The sequence below is a fragment of the Falco punctatus genome (genome assembly GCF_963210335.1).
Source record: "Falco punctatus genome assembly, chromosome: 6".
Taxonomy (NCBI): domain Eukaryota; kingdom Metazoa; phylum Chordata; class Aves; order Falconiformes; family Falconidae; genus Falco; species Falco punctatus.
Window position 1 is genome coordinate 46772314 of NC_137585.1, and position 27506 is coordinate 46799819.

Here is a 27506-nt window from a genome sequence, read left to right on the forward strand (position 1 = left end):
ATGCTAACCCATGGGAACAAACCAAAAGCTTAAAAGAAACCCCCCCATAATCAAGTCCCCTTATCAGATCTTGTTCCTTCCAAAATCAAATGAGACTCCATTTTTGCCAGCATCAAATTTGAAGCTACAGATCCAGCTATGTTCTGCAATTAGTGTCTGTGCCACAAAGGCTAAAACTTATAATTAAAGTTTCCAGTGGAGCCCCACCCACCCGTGTACAGACAGGACCGTTGCATCTCCCAGTATCAAATGTCAAGAGACTCATGATGACAATCAAGTGTCAATTTATCCCAAGAAAGCTTCTTTCACCCAGAACGCTAGGCACTTTTAAAAAAAGGATGGTAAAACATCCTGAAGAATCTAACAAAATCTGAAGAAAGACACTAAACCGATCTGCATGTCTCTGAACTGACTGGAGAAAGAAACAGTATCCCTGCCACAGGCAGAGCACGTACATACCTCTGGGTGTGTGTCACTATAACGGATCTCAGATAAGCCTTCTCATAAAATTCAAGTTCAATGCACAGAAAGCATGACAGTGACTGTATGGAAGCTGCAGTACATACAACGATCAGAATAACAAGCAATATACCTCACATATGCTCATAACCAGACAAAATATTCACAAATATGACAACATCACTTTAATCATCTGCCAACCCAGCAATCATCCAAGTTTTGTCCTTTCTTTCTATCCCAACAGCTATCTCAGGAGCTCTTTGTCTCCCACTTTGATTATTGTAATTATCTCCTTCCTCGCCTCCTTAGCAGCAGAATTCCTCTCCTCCTCCAACACACTATGCAAACATGGCTACTAAGTTCATTTATTTTAGCTTTCTTGGTCTAATTTGCATTGTTTTCCACTTGCCATAAAGGTGAAGCTTCCTGGTGGCAAGGCTGCTTTGCACTATCTGGGAGTCCTCTTTCATCTAGACCAGTAGTTTGTAATTTAATCATCTTCCTTATCTGCTCCATGTTCATCTGGGTTTGTCTAGAGCAGACTTGACCTTTAGTATTTAATCGAGGTCGTGACCTGCCAGAAGACTGTATCTGAGTGAAATAACTAATCAAGATACTATTAAATTACAGCTGGCAAATTAGGAAATGAATCAGAGACTGATGGACATTTGTAATTTATTAAGCCAAACTGTCTCAGCTGGTAAGGAGCAGATGTCCCTTATCAGGCTGCAATCCATACAAACCCCAGGATTTGTGCAAAGTTATTCCGGAATCTGCAGTCCCGTGCAGAAACATGATTTGGGGAAACAATTCTGCACTTGTACCCCCACTGGAACAAACACTTGGGCAATGGAATAACACCCTTTGTTATTATGATAGTGCCATCGTGAAAAACACACAGCTTGATTCTCCCTGCTTGACCCTCAGTGATACAGTACCTGAAGTCCATTATATGACTATTATTTCCAAGCATTTTCCAGACTTCAACTGTTCTGAGTTGTCGTGGTGAGCTCATACTATTTGCTTGTCATTCCTTTCTTTTTAATGGAGGAGGTGGCTGCCAGAATGTGTAACGTAAGTTTTCAGAGATACTATATGAATACCATTCGCTTGGGCACTGTAAGTGCTTTGGCTCTACATTCTAGGATGTTGAGATTAAGTCCCACAGCTTTCATGGTCAGACATTTCACACCTGTGTGCAAGCCAAGTGGGCATCTCTGCCTGTGCCTGTGCCCAGAATCTGAGAAGAAGATGGGACACAGGAGTCAGTATTCCCTTTCCTTGGGCTTTTCAGGTTCTAGCCACCATATCAGCTCTGTGAGGACATGATGAGATGACAAAATATTCTTGTCCATCTGGTGCCTCTATGGGAAGCGTATGGACTTGAGCCAAAGTCATAGGAGCCACAGCTGAAGGCTGGCATTGGATGTCATGTGCATGCCGACATATGGTCTAATGCTCCAAGGCATGTTCATGCCATAGTAGCAGGATTAGATTTTATCTCATGTAGAAGCAATCACAGTGACAGGACCCTGTCTTTGGGCAAGTGCTCACTAGCCTGGAACTGGTCGTAGTTCCTAAGAACTCCATCATTTCTGACTGTAACTTTGGCTCTGTTTTAATACACTTCTTCAGGAGAATCATCTGGATGAACAGCAAGCATATTCTAGGCTTGCTGCCAGCGCCTGTCTCTGATCAGCTGGTCACCTACATAAGGACAGATGTGCAGGCCCTGTCTCAAGTGCACTACTCCTGTAGCGAGGAGTCTTACTGCTGCACAGTCTGCAATGCTAGAGAGTCTGAGCTTTGGTCCCACTTTTGAAATACTTCCTACCAGACAGGGAGATGACTATGTGAAAGTAGGCCATGTGTCATTCAAGAACCATAAGGCAGGCTTGACTGCAGACAACAGGAAGATGGAAGAAAGCATCACCATCCTCAATCTAATGCGACATAAGTTCAGCTTCCCCAGATTCCCCCAAAAGACATAGAGCCGCCTCTTCTTCAGAATATCAGGAAGAGCAGCCTTGCCTGTGTTCTGTTGCAGCTGCTGTGATGGAGCTGGTTCATCCCCTCAGCATCCAGAATGGGGACCCATCCAGTGGAAGGAGGTGGAAGGCACCTTCTGCATAATTGCCTAGTTATTACAGTGCTTGTTTTTACAGTAAAGGTCTGGATTTAATACCCTTCTGAATTTGCATCTGAACGCACTGCTGCCATTAAGCAGGACTGTGCCAAAGCCCTGAACAGCCTTGGACAGGGCTGCTCCCAATTCTGCCTTTTGAAACTGGTTGTAAAGGAATGCAAGAGCAATGGTGCCAGAGAGATAGAGAGGGAGAGGGTGCAAGCTTGCTTCTCATCTTGTTTATGCTTTTTCTTTAGTTTCACTGAAAAAGCACTATACTTGCAAGCAGACTCTTAACCAGATTTCCATTGTATAGTACTACAAATTTTCTTAAGTGGGTAAAGCATTTCCACCTGTATTTTGATTTTCAGATAAAGGCTGTGTAGAACTGCTAGACATTTAATTAGAATATAAACTAAAATCCAACTAATTTGAGATCTATCCAGCCAGTGTGCCCAACAAATCAAGTTAAGTAACAATGGCTGAAGAGGCAGTGGACTTTGTTCTATGAATAAAGCAATATAAACTAGCTGTTCAGTTTTAAAAAGCAAATGCATGCAAATAAAAACCCTATAACCCTAAAGGGCCTTTAACCTTTTCAAGACAGGATTCTACTGCAATACCTTGTTCTGTGCAGAACTGAGAGCACTAGTCCAACACGTTTGAATACCCCTGCAGTGTGCACACACAAAATGGCTGAGTAAGAAATTCAGGAGCACATGTATAATGGCGTCCAAGTAAGAAGCTTCACAAACTCAGCTGATATACTATAGCACGTGGTGTAATTCAGCCCCCTCGAAATGCTTTCATCTCATCTATTTATCTCCTGGCAAGAGGAAATAGGATACACTGGACTTCTACTTTGCCACGCTGACCATTTTTAATGTACTTATGTATACAGCTTTATAACTGGATAACCCAGCTTTCATACAGTGGCCAAAATGAAATCATTCATTTTTAGGTTTAACTGCATATGTAATTATACTTGATCTTGCAAATACACAGTAAAAAGACATTACTCAACTATGACAAGTCACTAACAATTCCGTATATAAATTCTGAGTACAAGTTTATGAGCCTGTAAAATCTTAAGTTTTCATGTTGCTTTTTACTTTTCCAAATTAATCTGCTAATTCTGTCCTATCCTGCTTTTTAATAGCTCTCTAAAGACTGTGGCTGGCAATTTTACTATTCAATTATGTACTAGAATCCACTTTACTATGAGAATCTGAACATTTTCCCACACCAGTAGCAACTAATCCCAAATAGCATCAGACTGCACATTTCAAAACAGGTACTGGCACCACCTACTATCATACCTGTAAGTCTGTTACTTATTTAAGGTGTACAAAGCCTCATTAAACAGTTCTTTTTGAGTGAATCCCTTTAACTATATCATGCATGAGATGAAATTGAAATAAAAAGTCAAAGTTCACATTTGACCAGTTAGCTCTGAAGCCAATTTTGAAACTACAATCTGCCTTGTAACAAATATTTACTAACTTCTCTCAGTCAAAAAGGCTTAAAAATGCATCACTGACATAATTTAATACTTCTTGGAATAAGAAAGCATCTGTAATCCCTGTGGTACAAGACTGTTTACTTCTCTACAATTAGTGGATGCCTCCAAGCTACATCATTAATACGAACATTGCACTGGGGATGCACCTGCAACTCATCTACTTGAGAATGAGAGGTTTTTTGCTTTTGCAGTATCTGTACACACACATCTGCTGCTGAAAGGCCAGCACATCCCTTCTGCACTCTGGATTCCTTTCAGACACAGAGTTCAAGGACACGCATGCAACTCTCTGAAGAACAAGGGATGACATGATGTGGATGTGCATGTGCGTAAGTACTGAACATTTTTAAGACCTCCCACCACTTCGTTTTCCTTTGGAGTAATATCCACATGCCCGTTCCACTGCAGGCCCTCCCAGAGCAGTGGTCAGTGAGAGAGACAGAGCTACAAGTCCCAAGAGAACAGAGACCAAAGAATCTAAATTCTCACATACAGTATTTGATCCTGACATGGTATTTGCCTGACTAGTTTCACTAGCGGGCCTGTGGAGGACACTTCTGCTTTTGCGGGAGAAATTAAATGGAGATTGAAAAGTAGAAAGGGAGACTGCCATCTTTATCCAGGTCTGCTGTCTTTATGTAAGAAGAAATGAGGAAGGAATGCCCCAGATCCTGCCTTTTTTCAGTGAAAGACTCAACTCTGCTTCATCTTCCTCTCTTGACATATGAGAAGCAGATTTTGTAACAATTCCAACTTCGACATTTTGGTCTTAAGTCAGCAAGACATTTAAACACCTGCTTTGTGAACAGAATTACGTTGCTGTTTCCCCAGAACTTTGACTTGAAATGTAAGAACCTCTTTTCTAACAAGAAAACCTTTAAGAAAGATAAATAATATTCAGGAAGTTGGCAGGATTCAAGAACAAAATCTAAGTTGTCTACTGCTGCAATAAATATCTGATTGGTTTGATGCAATTGGTGTATGCAACATCAGTGATTTAACATCACTGCAAAGAAAAAAGTCTACCTTGCTGCTCTGCTGTGATCATGCCAGTAAAAGTGGCCCCTTCCTACCTGGTCAAAGAATTCAGATGTGTTAATGCCAGATGGAGTCCACCATGGAGAACAAGTCTCTTCTTAATTCAAATTAAACGTTAAACTTTTTTTAATTTTGATGTAAACTGATTTTATTCTCACTTTTGTGTTCCTATGGCGATTTGAAATAATCTGATTGAAAACACAACTTCCAATATTTCTTATTTCATGCTGAGAAAGATGAAAACTCTTAAGTTCTTGCAGGTATCTCTCAAATATAATTAATAAATCTATTCTGGCCAGGACAGCAAGATTTAATCTCCAAGTAGCAAAGGTCAGTTTACAGCAGGTGGGGAACGGAGATAAGGATACAGTGCTGTCGACTGCAGAGGGAGTTTGTGAGAGAAAATAGCTGGAAACAAATAGGAAACCATAAAATATAAATCCATCCTTAGAGTGCAAATATGTGAATGGAAAAATAAAATATAATTCCTCTAATAGGCAGAGTCCTTGCCAAATACTCATAATTTTGGATGGCTGCAAGAGCCGGCAATTTGGGTGGGAACAAAACGCATGTATAACCTTGACCCCCATGCTGAGCTCAATCTATTCATCTGCAGGATTTTCCCCAAACAAATCCATCATCTGCCCTGCTCCTGGAGCACACTGCCACACAATGCTGAGAAGCACTGTGGATAGCCAAGAGGAGTTATTAAGTCAGAGGTTCGTAGGTTTTGGGGTTCTTTTTGTTTGGTTTGGGTGTTTTGTGTGGGTTTTTTTACTACATTATAGAAGATTTAGGATCTCCCTTCACTCTTAAGCTGTAAGAGGAGAAGGCTGCTGTAAGCCCCTCTGTGGAGGGACATGAGGGATATCCACATGACACTTCGCTTAAGAAACAAAACCATCAACTGCAATAACTGAAAGCACGGGAAGCATCTACAACTAACAGTGAGGGATCTGCAGTCAGCATACATGTCATTTTTGTTGTTTCTCTGTATCTATGAATAATTAAGGAAGATTAAGATATTTTTTCACTGATAGGCTTCTTTTGTCCTTGTGCATCTGCCGACTGGAAGACATCCAGTGAATATTAAAACTTTTTTGAGCAGCATTAGGTTGAAGATGGAGAATCTAAAGCCACAATGACGGAAAAATTAGGTACCTGATTTTCATACATACTTCTTAAAAACCAGTATGTGGCTGACTCCAGAAAGACTAAAAAATTGCAGGGAAGGACCTCAACATTGTACGAGGTTATATGTGATGTACTCCCCGTAACATGTTTCAGATTGCAGCACGCTATAGATTTGCAATATATAAATGGAAAACCAAATAAAATACTAAAATTAAAAAATGTTGCTGTCACGTCAGTACAACCCTATGTAAAAATCGTACTGACTCTAAAGACACTAGACAAGCGGACAGAATTCAGTACCTGAGAAGCAGTCAAATAATCTATGATGTATTAGTCAAATAATATATCTAGCTTTTCACTGATTTGTAAGTGAAATGTCCCTTTCAGTACATACAAAGTAAAATGTTACTATAAAAGAAGCCACATTTTCAATGACAACTCAGTGGTACTTAAATACAATAATGAATATCACAGCAAAACTTCAGGATGACAGGACAACCTGGCCTCCCAATTCACAGACACCAACTTTCAGAACGCAACCAGAAAGAGAACGTTTTGGAAAAAAGATGCATTTTTTTTCACTGAGAAACTTATGCTAAAATAATAATCTGTTCCCATTAAGTCAATGTTTTTCACTTCTGACTTGAATAGGAATATGATTAAAAGGACTACGTAGAAAGAACAGATGAAATCCTGATTAAAAACTGTTATATTCAAAGTTCTTTGCAATAAAAAAACACCTCAAACCAGAAAACAAACATTCTCACAGCACAATGATTTCAAAAGACAATGTAAAAAATAAATGTATATAAAACCTGTCACTGTACTATATGTGCCCTGTATGGCACTATAGACTACTAGTGCAACTCCATTATTTTTACAGAAAAATTGTACTTTGAATTAAATTTGTTTTCAAACACTTAATTCCTCAGGTATATAATTTAAAATTGCCAAATTACTTAAAAAAAATCCTAAAGTGGCTATAAAGTATTTAGAGAGACTTTTTTGATGGTAAGCTTCCTAGTTCAGTCAACTTACTGACGTGGTCATATGCTACTACGGTGTCAAATTCTGCCCAAAGATCTGCACAGGCATATGCCTAAAAAATTGAACTGCTAAGCCTGACAGTTTGAAAAGTAGTGCATTGCAAGATGGTATGCTTGCAGCCTCAATTAATTCCCCAGAACACGTGTATGTGACTGTGTCAAGTTGTTGGGTTTTTTTCGGAGGAGCTTAAGCCCAGGTAAGGAATGATGAGCATGTAATTAGCTGAAAAGCCACAGATCTTCAGGCAATCCAGTAAGCGTGAATTACTGCCAGCCCTTAGCTAAAACAGCTTGTACAAAAGTCTGTGTGCTGCAGATATGTAACCAATAGGAAATGGTTGTCTGATTGCATGAATTTTACGCATCTCCAGCTTTCTAACTGATCCGAATGCCTCATCTAGTGCTCAGAGGCACCTTGCATAAGAGACTTACAATCCACAGAAGAAAGGATTTCACTCATTCACCTATGTAATTTTACATGATTACCAAACAATTATATTCTTCATTAATTAATCACACCAGACCATGATATGTTCTCCGTCTCTATGAACAGGTGCACTCTTATTACAACTGCAGTTGGGAATAAATCGTGTAGTCTGCCTGTGGCGTGTTTTGAGTTTCCAGCAGCAGTATGTTTCTTGGAGATAGACTGAGCCTCATTAATTTTCTACAAACCAGTATCAGGCCAAAGAGCCACAAGAAAACATATTCTTACCAGTTTGAAGGAAACCTAACTGCTTTTCCACCATCAAGTGAAACTGAATTAGATCCCTTTTCATCCTTCAATCAATCAATCAATAAGCATGTAAGTAACTCATAATTCATAGGAATAGTCATGTGAGTAAAAGCATCCATAGGTTTATGTGACTGTAGGATTAGTCACAAAACAAATGCAAAAAACAATGGCTTTGGTAACATGCTAATATATTTACTAGTATATATTTTCACGTAGTAAATTCAATCTAGATTATCATACATGAGCTCTAAATTCTGCTCGTAAAAGCAATATGGTATGGGCACATTTAAAAGCGCTTGTGAAGTACTTTGAAATGAAGATCCAAGAGAAAACATAATGCATACATTTGGGTTTTTTTAGAGATACAATGTGCAAAATAAAGACCCACCTTTACATTGTGGCATTACTTGAAATTAAAAGACAGAACAGACTTCCTACTGAATACCAATGTAAGTGCAAAAGCAATGGAAAACAAATGGGTAACAGAACATTATAAAAGCCAAAAGGGCACAGTAAAAGTACTCAGAAGTTGTTATGATTTAATATTATGATGATAGAGAAACTAAGTTTACTAACTTACCCTCATCTTTGCACACGCATCCTGTGTTGACTCTGTGCCTCTTAACTCTTTTACCAGCATAGAACCTAAATACTAAAATAAAAATCCATTAAATTTAGTTTAACTGAAATTCCAGAACAGACAAACACCTACAGAAATGCACTAAATATGCCTAAAAAACCCATAGTGGTAGCAGTCAACTTACTATATTGCTTTAGAGGTTTTTTAGCTCTGCAATTCTCTGATAAATCATTTGAACCAGTGTGTTAATCAACCTATGAAACAGGAATGCACAGCTACAAGTGTACTGAATCAGATGCAGCTTTTTGAAACAGTATTTGAAAGTCTTCTAGTTTATCACCTTAGTCACTCAAACGACAAGAAAATACTACAGATTTCATCTTTAAAAAGCCATTTGATTAAAAAATAGAGAATCTGCTTTTTTTAGCTGCCATCTGCCAAACTCATATTGCTATGTGTGCAATCACGTGGACGTGAAGGCCAGCAGCGATGTTAACCTCTGTGTACTCAATCTGTAACTAATTTATGAGCAAATAGCAGAGCCCGATGTCAGCAAACAGTAAATAAATCTGAACTGAAAAGTAGTTTAAACCATTATTTCTTCCTAAGAAAAGGCTGACCCTGAACTATTATTTTGAAGCCTTTACTGATGTGAAGAGGGGCTGGGTGAGGGGAGGCAGCAGGGTGCTGGTGCTGGGTCCTGGTGCAGCTCACTCCCAGAAGCCACCGCACTCTCAGAAGAGCTTGCTCACCTCCAAGGGGACACAAGGCAGAGTGCCTCACTGACACAGCTCCTTTCCTACCTGCCTCTTCCTCACAATGCCACTTGCTGGCAAGGACAGTTTGAGCCCTCCTGCACCCTGACAGCAGGCTCTGCTCCTCTGGATTTGTTCCTCTGTGGTCTCAGTACATGTCTACCCCGCATTTGAATGACACTGCTCCTCCAGGGATATGGAGCTGGCTGCTCTCCCTGCTGTTGTCACCTAGCAGTGAGCAGTCTTGTCACAGCTAACAGAGCTGCGCGAGAGCCATGCTCTGCATTTCTCCTATAGATGCCACAGGTGTGTGCATTTGTGGACGTGCACATGTCCGAATCGCTCTGTGCAAACCGGATGCTTCTGTATTTCTATATGGTGTCACACGGAAGCCTGGCTTAACTGGGGGAGGAGGACAGCAAGCCACCCTACATCTTCTCCCCAGGCATAGAGATGTCTCCCTTTGCATCCTCTTTCACTGCAGCACACCACCATGGCTTCTCTTGTCTTCAGTTCTAAGTCAGAGCAACACTAGAGCTGAAGAGGAGTCACGCCACTGGTGTGACTGCAGGCAAGCTGCAGGAGGAGAGTGCACGCCATGGGCGGGAGCCTTTTCTCAGAGGATGCTGCAGCCCACCACTGCTGCCTGACCCCTTTCATTCTATTGCACTGACTCCCCTTGGAAACAGCCTAAGCTGTCCTAACCAGATAGCGAACCAGCTTCATGTTAAACAACAACTCATCAAAAATAGCTTCAGTTACAGCCAAACGCAAGCTGGAACTGAACAGAAAGTGTGCTGGTCAACTTTCTGGTCTCCTGACCTAAACAAGAGATATTTTCTTTAAAGCCTTCAGTTCACACTGTGTACCACAGGAATCTTTGACCTGCAAGAAAATGCATGAATATTTCAATGCAGACAGTAGCCAACTGAGTAATTGGTGAGAAACACTTTACAGGGCATTATAAATGGAAGGGTGAGCAACACCAACACTACCAGATAAGCACAAGCAGAAAGGAACAAATGAAGGGCATTCCTGGAGGACTGCAGATGTGAAAGATTCATAAACCAAGCAGCTGCAAGTCCAGCTGGGGGCTTGATGGTGACGTGAATAGGGCTTTGGGCATTAATTTGATGGGACGGCTTGATATCACCCTTGCAAAAAAGCAAATAATTTAAAGCAAGCTCCGAACTTACAAAATTAAACAAAAATATAGAGTTCAACTGTATCTTTCTCTGGATCCTGCTGTCTGACACGTTTGGTATCCTTAGCCTTATCTGGGAAGGATGCGATTAATTTCTTTTTTTACATTATTTTATTATTTTTTTATGGACTAAGCTACCAGCTGGTCACGCATCAGGGAAAAAAAGCAGTGCTCTTCTGCTCACGGCAGAACAAGAGAAGAAAGATAAGAGATGGGCAGCTCCTGTCCCATCTGCACAGCAGCAAAAAATCCTCAGCTGCAGGCATTCAGAAATGCTTCCCAGGGTGGACTGTGGAACAGACATGCAAATGACAGAAGTACTGTCCAATTTAGTTGTCAGGAAAATTTTAAATTATAGGAGGGAATTTTGCTTTCCTTTCACTTGCTGTGCTTTTGGAAATATTCCTTCTTAAAGACCTAGAGCATGTGGGAGTGATGCAGAGCACATCCAACAGTTCAGCTGAGAGCTGTGGCATGCAATGAAAGCTGCCCCCATTACAACTTCCAAGTCAGCGTTTTACTCTATAAAGCTGAGGTCAATACAGCTCAGGGTGCTGAGATAGTGCAGTGATGCATGGTCCTCAGGAACGCAAGGTGTTTCCTTAATCACCAGTAACTTGGATATTTTGATTTGGCGATTTCTTAATCACCAGTAACTTGGATATTCCTGGTCATCCCAGCTTCATTTCTTTAATGATCCACACATCTTCCTATTTACTGCAAAGGTTACATCTGATTATGAATTTACTGCTGGATCAAGTAATGACACAAGAGGCACCCTTGGGATAAACTTGTTCACTTCACTGAAAACTATGAAAAATATTTGAAGAACTAGAAGTCACTGAGCTTCCTTTTCAATTTGAGGTGCTGCATAGGAGGAGAGCAAGAGCGAGAGCCAAGTGAGCTGGACCTTGACTGTGGCTAGCTGAGAAAGGCAGAAGTTCCAGTCACTGTTGAGGGACAATCACTGTATTCAAAGCAATTTCTGCCCCAGGAAGGTCTGACGGAAAATACTGATGTGCTTAAGCAAGACAGGCCAGTAACACCCCTTCTGCTCCTCCTCAGCAGGAACCAGGCTCTGTCTCACGTGCACTTAGTCTCCAATTCCTACCTTTCCAGATATGCTTTAAATCAAGTCCAGCAGCCCTCACTCAGCTCTCCCCCAAAATGGGCCAGCGTTTGGTGAACAGAGCGTTACGCTAAAAAGCACTAAGGATCCAAGCCCCTTCAGGTGAAAAGGATCTAAACCCCATGTCCTGGCTACATGGTTAACCCCCAGCTATCATGCTAAAGGCACTACAACTACTGAGCCCCTTTGTGACGTCAGCCAGCCTTACTTCACGAGGTGGCCGCCTCCAAAGAGGACACAGTGGTCTGGGAAGCACCTTCAGCAACTGTAACAGTGCTTTCCAGCAAAGTCAGAAAAGGTAAGGAGTGTAAATAGGTGGGCTGAGGCACCTCTTCAGCTCCCCAGAAGCACCAGTCCCCCTACCTGTTGACAGGGAACTCAAGGCTTCAGAACAGTGTTTTTCTTTTAAAAAAACATAAAAAACTCTTCCAATATGACTGCTGTACTTCAGGAGACCTTCCTCTCCCTCACAAGCCTTTGTAACACCCAGAGAACACTGTGCTTCAGGACCATCTTCCCTAGCTCCCCTCCCCCCAAAAGAGGTATATGAAATTCAGGCAAGGCAATATTACTGTAACTAATGAGAACAAAGCATTAATGTAGGCATGAGGACCCCATACTATGTTTTATTATTTTCTCGTAAGTACTAGACAGGGATTTGTGATGACAGATGAGAAAAAGGGGCATTTGCTCTCACCGCCACTCCTACAACACTGAGCCACTTACTCATAGAGTAATTTCTCTGATACTATGGCTACATGGATTGCAACACATCACAAAATTCATAGAAAAAGTACTGTGCATCCTTGTTTCTCATTTATTACAACTACAGTATTTCAGAAGATCCTATCCCATTAAAAGTGACTTAAAAAATACTATAAATGAAAAAAAATCAGGATCTAAGATTAATTTATCTACCCCAGATCAAACCACTACAGTTATCAATACTTACAAATGCTTTATAATCGCATGACTGGAAGATGAGTTTCTCTGGATGATGTTGCCAATATTGTACAGGCGTTGATGCTGTGGCTTCATTTGGAGGTCGCAAGGTAATTGAAGGCTCTCCCCAGTCTCCTGTCTGAAAATTACAGTTGTTCCAGATATAAGTGAAGTTGCAAGCAAATTTGCCATAAAGTAGCCCCCCACTGTTGTGCTCAATTAACAGTAATTTATTTTCTACACACAGAACCATGTTACTAAAGTAAGGGAATATAACTCCTACAACATTTTTCATGATTTACTTTATAATCCAAAGTCATCTACTGTAGTGCTTAATGAGGCTTTAATTAAATCTATTTGTTTGGAGAATAAAATCATTAGGCACCAGGAATGTTCCTTAAAAATAACTGTTTAGAATACATATATGAGGATGACAGTACTTGAAAAAAAGATCATGAGATGCACAAAGATGCCATTCACAAATTCCACTATGTGTTTTACAAGCTTTTCTACATAGCTAATAAGTCTTCCATTATCCAGCACATATAACCAATAACTAACTTTCCTAAATGGCGTAATAACGGAGACTTGGCTTTGATCTGAAGACTTATTATATATTCTTCAAATGTATGAAGCATTCTTTAATCTCTTTACGAATATATACTTTGATCATCATCTCTTGATGTCTCATTGTAGAGTTACTAACATTGCCCTTCTACCTTTACCATTCTCATTGATATAGGTGATTGCCTTCCTGAGCTGTCATCTCTCCTCTTTCCTCAAAGTCCTCAGAGAACACGGGTAGGATAGCAGTTTGCTGCCAAATCCTGTCACAGGACAATCTTCCCCCCTCCAAAAAAAGCCAATGCTGACATTGGTACAGGAATGCCCCCAGCATGGCAGTGCTGGTCTGGGCCTCACCTGCCATTGCGTATTTTCTGACATGGCTTTATTGGACCTGGACTGACCTCTGGGCCCTCGGGGGCAAATTCCACCTTGCAGGTCCATGCAAAAAAATTTCTTATTTTGAGGTTGGTTATTTTTTAACTGTGATCTCTCCTACTTTTGGGTCACATGTGCCCATGCTACCCATGTCCTCAACACCAGGGACGCTACCAAACCAGTGTCAGCTCACTTTAACGGAAAATGACCCATGGATGGAGTCATCCTCCTCTTCCCTCTGTCACCAGCTCCACCGCTCCCCTACCCTGTCTGGTCTGGCCTGTCTCTGAATTTCCCTCTCTTTCCCCCTGTGTCTTTTGGGAATCAGATTTCTGCTTCCTGATCCTCCTTCATACCCTGCTTGTTCTCTCTCAAACTATTTTATTTACCCTCTCCTATATGATTATTTCAATTTGGATTACATTACTTCTTTCTTCACCTGCACTTATCTCTGTGTATTTTCTATGCATGTCATACTGTTAAACTATGTGTTGAAGCTGGCAAGGAATTGTGTGCTGGTTACACAATTTACAGGGGTGATGCACAGCCTATGGGAACAATATCTGTGTGTTATGTCAAAGGATGGGAAGGGGGGCAGGGGATGGTTAATGAGGCTGTATTGGATAGTGTGGTACTGGAGCATGACATAAATGGTATGGAATAAGGGGTAGAAAACGTGCTGGTTTTGACTGGGAGAAAGTTAATTTCCTTCACAGTAGCTAGCATGGGGCCACATTTTGGATTTGTGCTGGAAACAGTGCTGACACACAGGGATGTTTTAGTTGCTGCTGAGCAGGGCTTACACAGAGCCCAGGCCTGTTCTGCCTCTCACCCCACCCCACCCGCCAGCAGCTGGGGGGCACAAGAAGCTGGGAGGGGGCACAGCCGGGACTGCCGACCCCAACTGACCAAAGGGGCATTCCATACCATATGACATCATGTTTAGCATATAAAGCTGAAGGAAGAAGGAAGCGGGGGAGAGAGCGAGCGGCTGTGTAGTGCTTAGTTGCTGGCTGGGGTTAAACCATGACAAATTGTCATCAGCATTTCACATAGAATATGGCTAGAAGTTAAGACTTCTAAAGCAAAAAGAAGTTAAGCATCAAAACCACATGAGAAGTATCTTATCGAAGACATTCAAAAGTCTGGCAAACTATCACAGCGCACTAATTAAATCAGGACAGAGTAAACAAAACAAGTACATCATTTTCATGTGTCACAAAATAATGAAATGACACGCATTTGCACAACTCTGCAATGAAAAGCAAGAGATAAATCTGGAAACATCAACATTACCCTGCCAATATGGTAACTTCAAGCAAGTGAACATCATAAAACAAGTCAAACCTAGTTAATGTTGGCACTGTTAGCACATCTACAAATTATACAGTATTGTAATTTCTGTTTTGCCTAGTTAAAGTTGCCTATATGCTATGGATAAGACCAGTTTTTTAAAGGAAAAAGCCAGGAGCAATTGCTCCAATTTTTGGCATTCCGTATCCACAGAAATGAATCCTTCTGACCACTAACATATAAAAACCCTCTATCATATTTAATCTGAAGTGTGAATTTGATTCCCACTTTTTTGGGGGGGAAATGAATCAGTTCTCCTTATAAAATACAGTTTCCATCATATTACAAGGGGCAAGGATCTGCATCCTTATTAGTGGAGTTTGTATTTGACTACAAGATGGATTGTACCAATCACAAATGCTCACAGTGTGCTCATCTGTCTCTTATGAACTATCCAGGGTCATAGCTAACAGACCACTTGAAACAGTCCTCCTTTTTTCTTCCTAATAAAGATACACTCCTGCATGTTCTGTGTAAGGAAGCACATCTCAGGAGATACATCTTATCCATTCAGCAAAAGGTTACTATAATGGAACTGGAGTAAATCCAGGACAGACAAGCTACAGACTTACATCTTTTGACCAACAGGACCAAAATTTCTATGGAGTAAGTGATGCTGAGTAGTGCTCCAAAACCTTTCGTTGTGCTGCTCTGCATGTGACTTTCCTCACATGCAGGAAAGGGGTAGCAGGGTACATGAGGAGTACAATAAGTACATCATTTTATGGTCTGACTCCCTTTTGCATGGAAGATACTAAAAGCATGGAGAACTGCATTGTTTCTGTCTGCAAATGAAGGGCAGTAACAAGAGGAAAAGTGATTCCCTCTCATATTGGTTGTTTTATAAAGGAGCTAGGAAGCAACAATCACAAGGAAATGAGAAATAATCTTCAACCAGGCTAATACAACTAGCATATTAGACACAGAGAGAGGGACTGTGTGGAGACCACTCATTTATACCCAACATATACAAACATCCTAGTACTTAGTCCTCTTAAATCAGACAAAACAGAATTGGTAAGATTGCTGTACATGTCTCTAGGATGATCTGAACATGAGATCATGGCACCAAACGTGTCATAGTTCAAGGAGCATCTGGACGACACTCTTGGCCACATGGTTTAGCTTCAGGTAGTCCTGCGAGGAGCAGGGAGTTGGACTTGATGATCCTTATAGGAGAGTCCCTTCCAACTGGAGATATTCTATGATTCTGTGACAATACAGCTGAGGTTAGGGGACCACAGAGATACAAGATTTCTGCTGTTGCTGACCAACCACTGCACCTGAAGACCTTTCGTGTATTTCAACGTGTCTTGCAAAGGGAGCAGCTACTAAGAAAAGCTGCATAAAATTAAACATTGTAGGTATAGATTATTAGGATGGATGAAGGTGACATGTTATACACAGTCATAAAATTTTCTTTTGTAATTGTATCATAAGTGGGTTTTTTTAATATTCAGCAGAAGTGGCTTCTGGTTTCCTTTCCTTTTGTTTCTTACAAAACTCCTTAGATTTTTAAACCACACTATTGCAAGTATTCACTCACCTATTTAAACTGAGTTATAAAAGGGTAGTCTCCAAAGCCCAGATCTGTGAAGATGTTTAAAAGTGTAATTCCTATTACATATTCCCCAAGCAATTTCCTTTCATTTCCTTTTTTTTTTTAACTTTTCTTTAAACAAACAAACAAAAAAAAAAGGGGGTGGGGTGGGGTGGGGTGGGGGAAGAAGGGCTTTTAAACAAGATTTAGACTGCTAACTGCTTTCATAAATCTGGGCCTAAACATCTCTACAGCAAGAACAGGAGCTCCTCAGCTGACTGACTCTAGTCAGCAGCTGTGAGATTTAGGATGCGATGACGGCAATTAGCTTCACGTAAAATACAAAGTAGAAACTTCTTTGACCTAGAGAAGACTTGAAACAACAAGCCTCAAGTCTAGGGTAGAGAGATGTGAATTACTAGTAGTTCTGTACCTGAGGAATTGGTGCGGAACAACTCACGGGTGATATACTGAGATTCAGGACCTTCATAAGCACCTAAACCACTTCCAAGCAGTATAGAAATATTTGTAAATTGCTGTGCAGAACCAACTATGATGTTTGATTTAATTTTTAAAAATAGGTTTGATAGGATAAGGATTTCCTGGTTTGAATATTTAATTTGCAATTACAAGAAATAATCAAACATTTAAGCTTATGTATTTTTTATGACACAATATATGTATGGAGATTTTTATCTCTTTGATGAAGTAGAAAGGCAAGAGATAATTTATTCTTCATCTAACTTCACAGCTCATCAGACAGCTGTGCAATTTATCACGTGGCTTTTGCTGTATTGCCTATGTTTTAGTATTCTAACCTCCCCATGCCTTTAACCAGCATCTTTCCTCTCTCAGGCCTCGGTCACCTTGAGAAAGAAGATTTTTTTTTTTCCTCCATATTTTGCAGATAAAGAACTTATCTTACAAAGAATCACAAAACGGTCTCAAGTCAGGTGCCAGAGTGGTAAAGATTCAATCATTTTACAGTGACAACTTTTAACCATTAAGGTCATAGCCTTAAAGACCAGTATTTCATGCTCTTAAAATGCTTCACAACCCTGAAAACAGGCAGATGTGCACATCTCGGTGCTGTAGAAAGGGTCAGATGCTTAATGTCAGATCCACTAAAGAAGCAGATTACTACTATTAGGTAATTTTTTACAATTGTTGCAAATTTTCCTATCTCATTCCATTCCCTGAGAACTGTATTTCATTCATATTAAAGGCACCTGTATGCAGAGGTAGACTCAGGTAAGAAGTAATCTCAATACAACTTGTATAAATTCTAACACCCGCATCATCTTTTTATAAAAATGTCAAGTTAAACACCCTCCATGCTACAGGGAAAAAAAAAGGGCCTGGTTTTGAGTGGCTTGAATGCAGTCATTTTTAACAGGGACCACATCTTACAACTTTTCAACTGTTAAAGCCTCATGCCTAGTTGTAACATGCATTAGTCACCATGACAATAATGAATCTGAGCACACATAGATACAATGGTTCTAGCTGAAAAATTAATAATTTTCTTCCTGTAATAATTTTAAATGTTCTGTGGACCAGCCAAATCCTCATTGTTTGCATACATTTGAATTCCTAGAGTGAGAGGAATCTTTTTAGCACCTTATACCTTTGGAACTTGAAATAATGGAAACAGGTTTATGGCGTACTTACGTTTTAAAAGCTTCTAAAGCTCGGTAGCCAAAATGGCCCCTCTGTGGCAGAAATGCTCCACGGAGGCAGTTATATGACAGAAATCAGGAGAAATCTACAGCTCCTCTGAAATCCTACTCTGAACGACGGGCTGTCGTCCTTACCACACTGCAGTACAGATCAGCCGGTTTGCTCTCATGTGCACAGCACATGTGACTGCCACACAAGTGATGAAAATTCAAAGCACCATCAGTGTTACCTCTAATTCCCCATAAGTGCCTCTGCACACACCGTGGCACGTTCCACAGCTAGGCAAAGCCTATAGGTTAACACAGAAAGGGCAGCACAACACATTGTGGGGGTGAAACTGTGCAAATCGAGCTGTTTACACGGTTTCTCGCTTTGGAAAAGTGAGCAAACAAAAACATCAGGAACAGAAGTCAAAGCTCCCCCTGAGCGAGACTGCTGCTGGCAATCCCCCCATGTCCTGTATGTGCACCATACAGCCAACATATGCTAACCACATGGCACGATACACGAATGCGCGCACACATAATCCCGAAAGAGGGCAGACAAGTTACAAACTTTTTTTGTCATTTCAGCGACATGACACCCGTAGATAACACCATGGCAACAGACTGTACATCCATAGAGTGACAACATAGCCATTTATCACTGTATCTTACATTATGAACCTGATGAATCGATGAGAAAGGATATCCTGCATTCTGGTTGGTCCAGATCTCACAGACAGAGGACTGCTAATATAAACAGAAAACTACATCTCATCTTGTAAATATTAATGCACCACAACTGCCAAAAGGCAAGAATCATTAAGAAAAGGCTTGCAATAACATTAAAGAAGGAAGTAAAACAGCTGTTAAAAGTAATTTTTTATTTATTTGCTGACAGAATACTTTCGGACTGACTGGAAGGAAACATGGTTTATTCAGAGACTTCAGAAGAGGTTTCAGACTGAGTACAAGAAAACAATTTGGTCAGAAGTGCTGGTTGGTGATGTAAAGAGATAAAGTTATGCAGGCATAAACAGAAAATGCAGAGAGCAGAAGAAATATTGGTTACTTTCAATTTCTGGCAGGAAAGAAACTTGAAGTCAACATCCCAATTAAGTTTTAAGATGTGAATCTCTCTCTGTTGGAGACTCTCACAGAGAAACAGGAAGGGGAAAAACTGGCAATACAGTCAACAGGAAAAATACATTTTCTTTGTAACAATTACCAGAAAAGAATGCATTGCAATTATTTGAAGCAGTTGCCCGCCACCTCCTTCCAACGGCAGTTCCTTTGCACACAAAGATACAGATAATACTATCTTTGGTACTGACCATGACCCTGCTGCGTAAATTAAAGGTTTCAGTCTACCTTCTACACTATCGTACAGATAGTAGCAAAGCAAAGTAAGCATACTGTGGCATCTCTAGCAAAAGCATCAGAACTAGGCAAGCACAGCATTCACCAGCATCTTTTACATATTTCCTTGTTTGGACACTCATCAAGAAAGCATCTGTGACACCTCAGCAAGAGCTAAGATAACATTTTACAGTAGCCAGGCAACTAAAACAAAGCATCAGACGTAGGATCTGCCCACAGTATCTTTGGCAGGCTGCAACAAAAGGCAATAAACACGCATGAAAAATGCAACTGCAGCATCCAGAATAGATAGCAATTAATGTATCAGTAATTTAACAGCAGCAAGAATGTGCATTGCTGGTTCTTGTCAGCAGCAGCAGCGGGAATTTAGCACCAATGCTCAAAACAAAGAATTGCAACTCTTCTTAGAAATATGGCTCCTGCTCTTACCTTTTGTAGCCTGAAACCTGGCTGTTTGACTGGTGACAGACAAGGTTATCGCTTGGTTACTGTCAGGGCAGGCTGGCATCCGCTCATGATTGACTACCAAATGCTGCCAGGCAGGCTGCCTAATGTTGTTGATTGTCCCCATTTCCTTCATGATCGGAAATGCAAGAGCATACATCCCTTCCTCTAGCTTCAGTAACTCTTAAAACTTTCCCGTATCTGTTAATTTCTTCTCCTTCATCTTGTTCTCAAAGTTATTTGCTTCTCCTTCATGATGTGCAGGGCTCTGCATTTTGATAGCATTAGCTAATAAAAAACTTGACTTTGGTTCAGAGTCTTTTACCTCATCTCTGCAACTTGCTACAGAACAGCCCTCCTCCATGTGGGTGAACACATATTCTCAGTGCAAGGCCAGTAGCAAACACCGCTCCAGCTACTTCTGCAGCGCCGTTATTAGGACACTGCACTAACGACCTTTTTTTCTGTATGTCAAGCAACCTCTGGATGCTCTGGCCATGCCCCTCACTGTGATGCCAACGTTTGCTTGCCGGGGGCAGTCTGGTAAATGGGCATTCATGACACGAGGTTGTGCCCCTGCTTTGCAGAAGAAGGGTAAAAGAGAAGGCATTTCCATGCCAGGTGCAGCATCCCCCAGCATATGGTAATCAAGAAAACATACTGCAGTGCTATTTGGACACACTCACTGAGGTCTTGAAAGCAGCAAGGTAAGGCAGCACAGTACCATACGCTAGCAGGTGTTTTATTTCTCCCCAGCGCTGGCATGGGGCTGCCATGATGCTATCATACTGTGCAGCCGATTCTCACCATCTCGATAGTCTGGAGACAAAGGTGCATCCTTAAATCCTGCCCCTCCCGCGGACTTGCCTTTAGGGAGTGGTGTGGTGCCTCGGCTGGATCAGCCAGGAGCTGGTGCCTGTCCCCATGCAACAGAGGCGTGTGGGGCTCACCCGACAGAGCGACAGGGCTGCTGTGCTGACAGCGAGGCTGCAACAGCCACCCTACTGTGCTGCAGCACCTGAATGCATAAATACACTGGATACATCTACCGGCTGCTTTGGTGCTAACTCAGGAACAGGTAACGTGACACTGTGTGTATGCAATCTTTAAGTTGCTCCATTTAAAATGAGGGCAGGGAATCAATCCTTTCCTATATATACCAATGGTACCCACCCTTCTCCCCCCTCCCCAGCTCATCCTCTCCCAGACAAAAAACTCAGGGGTTAGTGTATTCCCTGTAAGATTTGGGAGGTCTTAATCTGATGCCTTTTTCTGACTGTGGGAATTCACATCTATGTATTTCACCTTCCTCCTTCACAGGTTAAAGCAGCAGAAGATATGCTGTCTTCAACCCCTTTTATAAATGAAGGGAAGCCCTTCTTATTATTTTTAATTATTTGGAGAGAGTGCATAAAAGCAGATGTTTGGAGCACTCACCTGCAAGAAACAAGTTCTGGGTCCAGGTCTCTGCTTGCTCCAAAGACTGTTTAAGGGAACTGCCCCCATCACGCAGACCTACCTACCTCCAGAATTACAGGTTTGGAGGATGTAGGCTTAAGGTAAATCATCTTTAAACAGAGGTGACTTGATTTATTAAACCAACAATTAATGAAGAGGACCAGCAGAGACCAAGAATTTCCCACAACTGTATGAATGCCCAGTCAGAAGGGCAGCAGTGCAAAACTCATTACTCTGTTCTGCTCTCATTAACGTTTGAATGACTAAGGTACTGAAATGCAGTACTGAAGGAACATTAATTTTATGGAAGGTAATGAATTCAAATTCAGAAACCAACCTTTTCCTTGCACCACTGTAAAAATATTTAGCATTTACTTTATACATATTTTATGTCTTCAAAGTGCTGAAATTTTTTAATGAATTACAAAATCCCCAGAAGCATTTAAAGTTGCATACCCCTGTGCTGAAGAGGAAGGAACCAAGGAAAGGAAAAAGGTTAAATGAGTATTTGAGGCCAGAAAACAGGCAGTAGGAGGGAGAACAGGGATTAGGCTTCAAACACTCGCGATTTTCAGCTTCCAAAAAACATATGCCCTCAAAAAGAAGGAAAAATTCAATCTGTGCATCTGCTTCCACCATAATAAACACACTTGGGCACTTAATACCACTGACACAGAGGTTCTAGGAGTTTAACAAAGAACATTTTCCTAAGCAATATGGTAAAGAGCAGCAAAAACCCAGCATCAGCTATTGCCTGATTAGCATCAAAACATGCACTTATCCTATTCTTCCCAAAAGATAAATGCTTAAATTGCAACAAGACTGCTGTCATGGTACCATTTTTGTGATAGGTGTAGATGTCCCATCCATAAAAAACTTACATGCCTGGTCACCGTGGGAGACAACTCTGGCGGGCAGGAGGGACAAAGGATGGGAGAAAGGGAATGGCCTGAGCTGCACAGCTCCTGCCATCGGCTACCCATGATACAGGTGGCTGGTTACTGGTGTGAGAGGGAGGTAGGGAGGTGAGGTGCCGTGTTACCTGGTCTCCACTCATCCTCCTCCCTTCCCAGCAATCGCAGTTCTGCCATGGTCTCCTTACCACTCTATGACTGTCTTTTAAAGTAATTGTTAAAGGAAATTTTCACTTCTCCTGTTTATTTAATTTAACCTGCTTAATAATAGTTCTTACAGTTCTTGCTAGCTTCCTCTAAGACAGGAGAAAATGGGGCATAATTACTTCAGACACCTGTAGTAAAGTCAGTAGCTAATTGTGTTCCAAAGCGTTTGCACACTTCCATCTGCTTTGAGTCTTTCTGATTACTCATATACTTAACTGGAAAAGCTGTAGGACAGTACATATATAAGTCTTCAAGGTAGTGGGCTGTGTTGGAGACAACTTAGTGTTTCACAAGGTGAACAAAGTTCTCTAAGGAGAACTTAACTTTAGGCTTCAGCCCTATAACAGGGAAGACTTGGATGATAATCTGAAGACAGAAAGTAATTGTACTGAAAGTGATCACAAATCTGTAAGATTGATCATGGAAATTATATACTTTCTAAGGAGAGGAAAGGAGGAAAGCAACAGAAAAGAACACCTGGACAGCATATGCAGAAGGAGCAGGAGCTGGCTGGAAGGCAGTCAGGCTGTGACTGCTCCACACAGCTTAATGAACTTCACTCGACAGCACTTTAGGAGTTGTTAAAGATTTACCTAAACTAGAAGCAATTATCCTCAGAAAGTCACAGAAGATACTGAAAGGACCCTGGAAGGTCTAAAAGAATATTTAAGATGGGAGGAAAGGATGTTTTGGGAAGTAACAGCCAGCCTAACTCCAGGGACCAGTAAGTTACTAGAAATGTTTAAAAATTCAGTCACCATCCTTTGGTCCTCAAAGTCTATGAGACCTTCTGCCATTGCTTCTGGCCACCCAAAATAAACACTTAGGAATATGTGCACATATGTGTATATCTGTATCTATGTACATATTATCGAGAATAACAGAGAAAAAGCACAACATATTGCCTGCCATGTGCTCCCCAAGACAGTTTCCGCAGGCCAAGAAAAATGGAAGATGTTTATAATGAGGTTGTTCAGTATGAATCATCTCCGATCAGATTTCCTTCCTTTATTGGAAAACTGGACAACTAAATCAGCAGCAGCAAAGAGAAGCACAGCAGGACCTAGAAACCGACTGTGTGACTCCTGATGTGGCAACACATGACATGCCCCATACACAAACTAGTCTGACTCAAAATGCAGTGATTGCACAAGAAGTTGAAATGCACCATTTAGATAATTACCTGTACTTAAGCACAACTGGCCTGGAACAAGACAAGGCAATCTGCAATGACCTGCTCCATGCTGTGGCTTGGAGGAGCGCTCAGGGTCTCTAGGGAGCACCCAGACATGAGGGACTTGTCAGAATGGGGTAAGAACTGAAAATGGATTTGATGAACTACAGGAATCAGTTAGATGAAGTTCAACAAGATAAAGAGCATTCCTTGGGAATATAAGATTATATACACAAATAAAATAGCAAAGAAATTAGCAGAGCAATTTAACACAGAGGTGGGGAGAGAAGAGGACCTGGAAGTTTGAGTATACTTCAAATTATATACAGCAGTCTTGCAAAAGAAAAAGCAAATAAATCACATGATAATTCAGGCTGCAAGGGAGCTCAGGAAGTTTCCACTCCAACCTCAGCTCAAAGCAGGATCAGCTGTGAGATGGGACCAGGTTGCTCAGAACTTCAGCCAGCCAGGTCTTGAAAATCTCCAAGGACAGTGACTGGACAGCTTCTGTGAGCAGCCTGTCCCCCTGCTTGCCTGTCGTCATGGAGAAGTTTCTCTTGGCCTCCAGTCAGTGCCTCTCCTATTTTGGTTTTAGTACCCAAAGCCGCCTCTTCTCCAGCCAGCCCTGGCTGCCCAGTCTCCTCAGAGGGCAACTGCTCCATGCCTCGACCATCCTGGTGGCCCTTTGCCGAATTTCCTTCTCCTAAATACCCCCCCCCCCCCCCCCCCCCATGTATTTAATAAAAGCAGCATATTGTAAGACATGGGAAGGAACTTTTGTGCCATACAAGGCAGCAACCAGTGAAGGCTGGTGGCATCCAATTTTAGCTGCTGCACTTCAGGAAGGATGGCGGCACACCGAGGGAATCCAGGAGAGAGTAACAACAATAAGCAGACATCTCGAAAACAGAAGGGCATGGCCCTGGTTAGGTAAACGTGAGCCCCGATGGTCTGTTCTCCTCTGAGCTGGTCTGAGTAGAGGTTGTTGGTGACTCCTGATGTCCTGCTGCCCTCTCCACCAATCCTCAGCAAGGTCACCCTCTCTTGCACTTCTATGTCACAGAGGCGGCTCATGTGGAGAAGGGGAGGTGCCGATCATCACCTCCTGGCTTATTGCCCCACTGCCTCGTCCTCTGCAGGGCTGTGCCTCGGGAAATCACTCCCATCTCCTGGTGCTGCAGCTCCAGCAAGGTGCAGAAGGGAAAGAGAGAAACAGCAGCAAGCCCCACGCCCTCTGATGCACATTATTTAACTTGCTAACTATAATTCTGTCTTGCTCCAGAAACAAGGAGAATTTTGGATCAAATCCCAGAAAAATCACTCTTGGCATGGTGAGCAACCTTTAAAGGTGCAACAGCTGAAAGAAACAAATGAAAATTGGATGAAGGGGGCTGCCTGGCCCCTTTTGTAATCATCACTCCAAATGTTTCAGAACCGTGGGAGAGCGGTTGTGCCATCTCAATAGATGCTGCTTCCCTCAGGGTTCCCAAAGCTCTGGGGAGAGCCTGTCTTAACGGCAAGAATAACCACAGACCCTCCTTGGAAAACAAGATCTTCAGAGACAGAGAGTGAAATTTGAAATTAGTACTTTCAGAGAAGCAGAAACTAGAAATAACACTTCTTATTAGATTAAGTACATATGCTTTGCATTGGTCTATTTCTTTTGCTTCTCCTGAAAACGCTTCACATGAAGATTTCCAGAAAATCACCAGCCATCTTGGAACGATTTTCCTGGAGGCAGGCGGCGGGTGACCGGTGTGAGCACGCTCCAGGTCAGTGCACCCAGCCAGGTCTCGGAAGAAGGTGTGCGCCATGGCCAGCACACCCCGGGCAGGGAGACAACCAGCCCAGGACCACAGGGAGCCTGCGAGGACTGTCCCCTCCAGCCCGCAGCAGGGGGAGAGGAGCCTCCTCCCACACCAGGGTCGGTGCTCCAGGTGCCACGCACCTCCACCTCCCGCCACATGCAGGGCCATACGTCACACATGTTTCTCTGGTGACAGAAGACCAACAACACAGCTGCGCTTCTCCCTAGCCAGCCGACACCCCCCTTCATGTGACGGTGATCTCCTCTGATACACAGTTTTCATTTTATTTCAATCCAGCAACCCAGGAGCTGGGCTCCTGCTGGGGAGGCCTGATGGAGGGTCTCCCCAGGGGTTTTGCCAGGGCTGTGGCTGCCCTGCACGGCATCTGGAGGTGAAGCTTTCCAGCCGCAGCTCTGGCCCCGTGACCGCTGCCGAGCAGCCGAGCCTCTTCTGAGTGACAACATCCCTTCTGCTAGCGCTGCCAGCTGCAAGTGCACCCCAGCCTTTTAGCCCTGCATAGAGGATACAAACTTCTGGACGAATACCACCGATAAAAATCATGAGACTTTGGTCCCTCAACATTAGGTAGAGGTATCTACATTTTAGCAAAAAAACCCCAACAACAACAGACTTGGATCTTTCAGATGAGCACCCCAAATTCTAAGTTCAAGCTTTTTCTAGCAGCTCAAAAATGTAAATGTTAGATATCCAAGTTCAGCTTTCATACAATCTTTCCAATGTAGAGCTTCCAGCTCACAAGACTGGGTGTGAAAACCAGTAAATTAATATACAGCATCTGTCCTCATCTTGAAAGAATATTTGTCCCCTTCCTGGTTTTATGGCTTTAGTTGGGATCATTAATACCAAATATAGAAGCAGCTTCCTTAATTTCATATGCTGAAGCAGCATGTAGGTATGATCCACATCCCATGACTTTATTTCTAAAATCTTAGCTTCTGTAACATTCTTGAAAAAACTCTATCTTTCTATTCAGGCAGAAATTACTTAGATTTTCCATAATGTCTTTATCAGTTTACTTGTTCATTAAATACACAATACTCAAGGGATTTACAAATGAAAGTTCACTGAAATTTACAGTTCCAAGATAACAGCCGTCTATGGCATTAATATCTATATGAATTAAAAAGACAACTGTCAGTAACATCTATACCACTCAATAAAAATAGATTCAGTTAAGCATTTTCCTTTTGATGTTAAATTCAAGGTCTTCACAGTTCAGTCATCTTTCTGTATTAAAAATAAAATGCACCTAAAAATATGAACCTTAGAGCAATTTGTTTGGATTTTACGTACTTGTCTTTAAAATGGCTGTCTGTTCATCCACAACATATGCTATCTCATGCTTATAAAAAACAGAAGTAAGAAAACTTAGAAATAACAGAATGAAATAATCTAGGCAAACATGTTTTTGTATTTATTGCTTCTTAAATCTACTAGTAAAGAATTCTGTTATTTCACCAGTAATTTCAACCACTGATAAAACCCATTCTTCATTGCTTCTTAGATAATCTCATTTTAAGCACCCTTATTTTCCTTCATTCACTGTAACCTTTCAATCCTTCTGAAGCAGAGAAGGAGACAGGAAAATAGCAAACAAGTAAATAAAAAACCATCATACTGTGATTGAAAGTTAGAAACCCAAAGGGTGGGTCTTATGAGACAAGAGTTTTATTTTTGGCTCCTTCAAACTTCCTGTGTCATCTTAGCCAACCTGAAACATCCCTGCACCTCATTTTTCTTGGCTGTACAATGAAAGACATAATTTTAAACCTTATAGACCCACAGTGGACTGGAAATATAAATGCATTAGTATTTGTGAAGTATTTCGAAGATATTATTACGTTGAAGGTATTATTTCACAAAGCAGCAGAATTATTTCATATAAATCTGCCTCCGCTAATTCTATCTCTTGTGTTTATTACACTTTTTCTCTA

At 41.6% G+C, this 27506-nt stretch overlaps 1 protein-coding gene across 10 annotated transcripts in view; it reads right to left on the reverse strand.

Annotated features, from left to right (window-relative positions):
* The window catches only part of ANKS1B (ankyrin repeat and sterile alpha motif domain containing 1B), a 441931-nt gene that overhangs the window by 15541 nt on the left and 398884 nt on the right, over positions 1-27506 (reverse strand). For 5 of the 10 annotated variants that reach the window (XM_080394135.1, XM_080394132.1, XM_080394139.1 and 2 more), the window contains 3 exons: positions 18842-18916; positions 12681-12809; positions 8641-8712 (listed from right to left, as the gene is read on the reverse strand). In XM_080394135.1, coding sequence (XP_080250261.1) covers positions 8641-8712; positions 12681-12809; positions 18842-18916 — 276 coding nt within the window. The remainder of the gene's footprint in view (positions 1-8640; positions 8713-12680; positions 12810-18841; positions 18917-27506) is intronic. The other 5 variants (XM_080394136.1, XM_080394133.1, XM_080394138.1 and 2 more) reach the window with 2 other exon arrangements.